The 4,960-nt window shown below is 48.6% G+C and overlaps 1 protein-coding gene across 4 annotated transcripts in view; it reads right to left on the reverse strand.

Moving 5' to 3' along the window:
• Nucleotides 1-4,960, reverse strand: part of Fgf1 (fibroblast growth factor 1) — a 98,126-nt gene that overhangs the window by 7,417 nt on the left and 85,749 nt on the right. For all 4 annotated transcript variants that reach the window (XM_013349569.2, XM_026783465.1, XM_005356025.3 and 1 more), the window contains one exon: nucleotides 522-625. In XM_013349569.2, the coding sequence (XP_013205023.1) occupies nucleotides 522-625 (104 nt within the window). The remainder of the gene's footprint in view (nucleotides 1-521; nucleotides 626-4,960) is intronic.

Here is a 4,960-nt window from a genome sequence, read left to right on the forward strand (position 1 = left end):
CTTCCTTCCTTCCTTGCTTCCTTTCTTTCTTTCACCCTGGCATTTTCTAGCAAGCCAGCTTAGTCTACATGGCAAGTTCCAGGCTAGTGAGGGACTCTGTTGAGGACTGACCCCCAAGGTTGTTCTCTGGCCCTCAGTGCTTATGTGCACACATGTGTACCCCCCCCCCCAAAACAGGCAGGACATTAAGAGACACACATAGCTCTCACTCAACTCAGGGACACTTTTGGACCGAATGAATAGAGTAGGGTTAGGCATTCTGGAAGGAGTGCCCAACAAGTTAGCAAATTCCCAACCATCATTTCTTCTCTGTGCGATAATTGGAGTATTTTGAGAGAATACCACAAGAAACTCTTTTATGTTCAATGCCTAAAATAAAGCAAGGTGGAGGGTGGGAATCGTACTGGAAAAAATAACAAACAAAGACTAATTGAGGGTCTTTCATTTGCATCTCCCACGTAACAAGACTTCTGGAAACCTCAAGCCTTGGCTGAGTCTGGAGGCGTCAGCCTCATACTTACTGAGCCGTATAAAAGCCCGTCCGTGTCCATGGCCAAGTACTGGCCAGTCTCCGTACCCTTTATATACACTTCGCCCGCGCTTTCCGCACTCAGCTGCAGCTGAACTGGAATGAAAATAACACGAGCAAAAGTCAACAAACACTTTTGCCAGTCGTCCCGCGCCAGAACAGTCGGCCATGGAAAATTCTGCTCATTCGTTCTGTAGCAGAGGACGAGCCCTTCGGTGAATCCAAACAGTAGTTCTCTTTCCTTTCTGTTCACGAGAAGTGACATTCCTGAGACTAGGAGAGACAATGGCTGGCTTGCCAGTCCATATGCCCTGTGCACACCTGCCCAGCTCCTCTGTCCTCCCCCTCTGTCACCTGAGGGGAAATAATTACAGAGAGAGGTGATACTGGTTTCCCTGGTTCCGCTCGGCTAGTACTAGTTCTTGGAGTACTGTAGAGCAGGCAGTGGCAACAGTTTTAGCTGTCACCCTACTGGATAGGGACACACTTTCAAGGCAGAGAGTGACATGTTGGCGGATCACTAATATTTTAAACCCAGAAACCGTTCTTTTCCTAGAGAGGAGAGAGTTCAAGGGAGTCAGGACTCACCCACAGTGAAATTTAGTAAACCCCTCCACTCCCAAGGCATCCCAGATGGGTCCCTGGCAGAGAGGAAGGAGTTACCCATTTGCCCATAAATGCAGGGACGGGACAAAAGCAATGTTTTCAACTGGGGGTCATTTTCTTCCACAAGGGATGCCTGGAAAAGCCTGGGGGATTGTCTGTGTCATTACAGCTGGAGAGGATGGAGAGGGACACTGGCATTAGTGGGCAGCGGACAAGCATGTGCAAAACATCCTCTGATGCAGAGAGCACGCTAAAGGGCCTGGGACCCATGCTAAGACACCTTACGACTAAAGGCAAGGATCCCAAGTCGCTTAAGACACCTATCACCATGTGTTCTGGTTGGTCCTCCTAAGGGGCTTTGGGTAGTGATGGACGTATCTCAGAGGCTAATATCCAATGGATAATTGTTATTTTGCTTGTTGACCTCTGAAGGGAAGTCGTTAATGGTTATCCTTGGGAGACGGAATTAATGTTGGACTCCCGTGGATAATTTCTTTAGCCTCTAGACAGTCACAACTGTCATTCTGACTTGAAGTGAGAGGGCCAAAACTAAGTATGTCTAGAAAGTAGATTAGCGGTGGCCATGGCCTAGGCAGGAGTCAGGATTATGACAGGAAAATATAATTAAGAGGTATGTGGAGTTTTATTGCGCTTCTACTCATAATGAAATCAGGACCAGGACGGCAGCCCAATAAACAGGGCTGGGTTGGAGGGCAATGGACTTGACAGATTTCTCTATGGGTCCACTTAGACCCCTTCCCCTCCTTCAGTATAGTGATGGATACACAGCTTCAGTGGCTAAGCTCCTGGCCCTCCCTTCTGTACATAAGCTTCATCCTGGGAGATGGAAGCACACAGAAGGCCGATCCTAGAGATGGCACATGTGTGCTTTTCTCGAGAGAGCTGTGCGTGACTGCCAAACACACAGACTCCCCCTGCGACAGCGTTAGTGTTCTCTTCACACAGTACTCCACCCCTGGTTTTTCTTAACAGCTGTCAGAGATGAAAGAGGTTGCTTTTGCAGGGTATGTGTGAAAATTTAAATGTATGAGTGTTTACACTGAACTTGTGTGTGTGCACCATTTGTGTGCAGTTCTCACGGAGGCCAGAAGATAGATTCAGAGCCTCTGGGACTGAATTTACAGACAGTTGTGAGCTGCTCTGTGGGTGTTGGGAATTGAACCCAGGTCCAGTGGGAGAGCAGCCAGTGGTGTTAATTGCTGAACCATCTCTCTACCCTCTTGCGTGTTCTTTTGGCTAGCTGACTTGTGCTCCATTTTGTAGCTATCTGTTCTCTGACCGTTGACCACATCCTGACAGATGTGCTGCTGTTTCCCTCTTCCCCTCTGCTTTCCTCATCCTACAATTCACGCAGGAGTGACACAGAGTTACATCACCTCTAGAAGATGGACCTCTCCATCCTCGGAAGTCTGCTGTAGAGACTCAGGACTTCCGCCTACTTCCTGTGGAGAGCAGAGACAGTTGAAATTACAGGAAGGGAGCTGGGAGCTACCAACTTTCATTCCTACTGGGCTCCCTAACTCTGGTCATCTCTGAAAGTCTGGTCATGAGACAGTAGGGCTAAGAACATCTAGGAGCTGCTCTCTCCAGCCTCTCAGAGCAATCACTTGCTCACTATGCTATACCTGTGTAACTTTCAGTTCGTGTGTGTGTGTGTGTGTGTGTTCATTAGGCTAATATTAGCCGAAATGGTTCTGCCAAGCCACCCTCAACAAGCTGTGGTCCTTGAGTTGTGTTCCCAACACATTCTCTGGAATTAACGGGGCCAAGCTAAAAGATATGAGACTTGAGGCTGGACTCTGCATCCAGCTAGTGGGGTGACCCTGGCCAGGTTACTTAATCTGTCTTGGGCACAATGGTGGGTGTTAGGTTCCATGTCTATCCAGTTCTCTCCAGATCTAACTGTCTGTGAAGCGGGTGGCTACGTATGATCGTGATGCTCTGGGGGCAGAATGGCATGGCGCGTCCAGGTAAAAGAGCATAGCCGTAGTGTATGCTGTGACATAGGGAAGTCTGTGATTGCAGTTGCACGAAAAGCCCAGAATAAGCAAATACGTAAATACAGTGAGGAAATTAGTGGGGCCCAAGGCCTGAACAGGGGCTGGGGTAGATATGCAAGGATCATGGTTACGAGCCTGGGAGATTCTTTCTTGAAAATCAAAAATAATAGAGATGTTTGTACAACCCCATGAAGAAAAGTTGTAAGGGCCATGAGATGGCTCAGTGGTTAAAAGCTTCTGCCTTGCAGACTACCGACCTGAGTTTAAGCCCAGGATCCCACGCTAAATTAGTTTTTTTTTTTTTTTAAGATAGGGCTCCATGTAGCCCAGGCTGGCCTCAAACTTGCTATGTAGCCAAGGATGACCTCAAACTCTCAATCTTCTTGCCTCTGTTGCTCAACTACTAGAATTACAGGCTTGCTCCACCAAACTCCCCACCGAAGGTTTGTTTGTTTGTTTGTTTTTAAAGCATTTAACACCTTAGCTCTGTCTCTTGCTGCTTCTTCCTTCTGTGGAATCCCATCCAGGCCTTGGAAAGATCTCACAGAGGTAAACAAGAGCTGGGGCCTGCCTAGACCGTGACCTCAGACCTCCGCCAGGGCTGGTTGGTGTGCCGGTGAGAGTCGGCTCAGGAGTTTCCTCTCTAAATATTATTTCTCCAGGATGTCCAAGTTTCGTAGCTCATTTTCGCTGGGTTTCTTTCTGGCTGCGTTTCCTACACATATATTTCTGTGAGCATGGCTGGCAGGAAGGCACAACGCCCAACCCTCTTGGCGGGGGAGTGGGGGGTAGGGGGGTGGAACGGGACTCCATTCTAGTTTTGCAGACCAACACCCTCTTAGCTGCTGGCTGTGGGGAACACTCAAGGGAAGAGGAAGTGTGACCTCAGAATCTTTGCACCCAGCTTCCAGCCTGTAGCAGCAGAGCAGGGAAAAGGGTTGAAAGACATTCAGTGTCCCCACCCCCCACTCACCCAGGTGTGCTGGAATCTGTGCTCATTGCCAGAGGGGGTTCATGCATCCAGGACTTACACAGCACTGGGGTGACAGACACACAAATCTATGACTCAACAGCTCACTAACAAAGGCCCCTTGTTTGAAGGCAAAAGTAGATACAGGTGGATCTCTGGGAGTTCGAGGCCAGCCTGGTCTACAAGAGCTAGTTCCAGGACAGGCACCAAAGCTACAGAGAAACCCTGTCTCGAAAAAAAAAAAAAAAAAAGTAGATACAAGAGTAAAAGTACAATTAAATATCACACCTACTCCGCTCCTGTCCCTGTTGCTCTGTTTCTCTCTCTGTCATCTCCTCACCTCTGTTCTTGTAGAGAAAAGCAGGAGATGGCATCCAGCTGCAAAGGGACTGCAGGGCAGTAAGTAAATCCTTACTGGAAACTTTGTAAGAAGCGTGAGCACGTGTGTATAGCGCATGAACAAATGTGTGTAAAGTGTAAAACTTCCTGGATACCGGTCAGGGGTGTCCAGCAGCTGCCCTGGGGAGCCTTAGAAGGTGGTAGAGGACCGGGGACCCACAGAGAGACGGTCTGACTCATTCTCATGCTCTGTTTCTATAAAATCAGTTCCGCAACCATCTCTGGGTCCTGGGTTGATGGTGTTTGCTGGTCTTGGGTCTATAGTGTGTGCTTTTGTGTTTTACTACACACTTGTGAGCTATCACTTTCATCGGAGGCACCAACTCCCACAATTCCTCCTGCCTCCCAGGGCTGGGAATGTTTTAAAGTTCTCTTCCTTGTCAATGGGCAGACCCTCAGAGCTCCCCAAAACCCTCATCCCTTCCCTTTTTCCCT

The sequence above is a fragment of the Microtus ochrogaster genome, chromosome 18, assembly GCF_000317375.1.
Source record: "Microtus ochrogaster isolate Prairie Vole_2 chromosome 18, MicOch1.0, whole genome shotgun sequence".
In the NCBI taxonomy this organism is placed as follows: Eukaryota; Metazoa; Chordata; class Mammalia; order Rodentia; family Cricetidae; genus Microtus; species Microtus ochrogaster.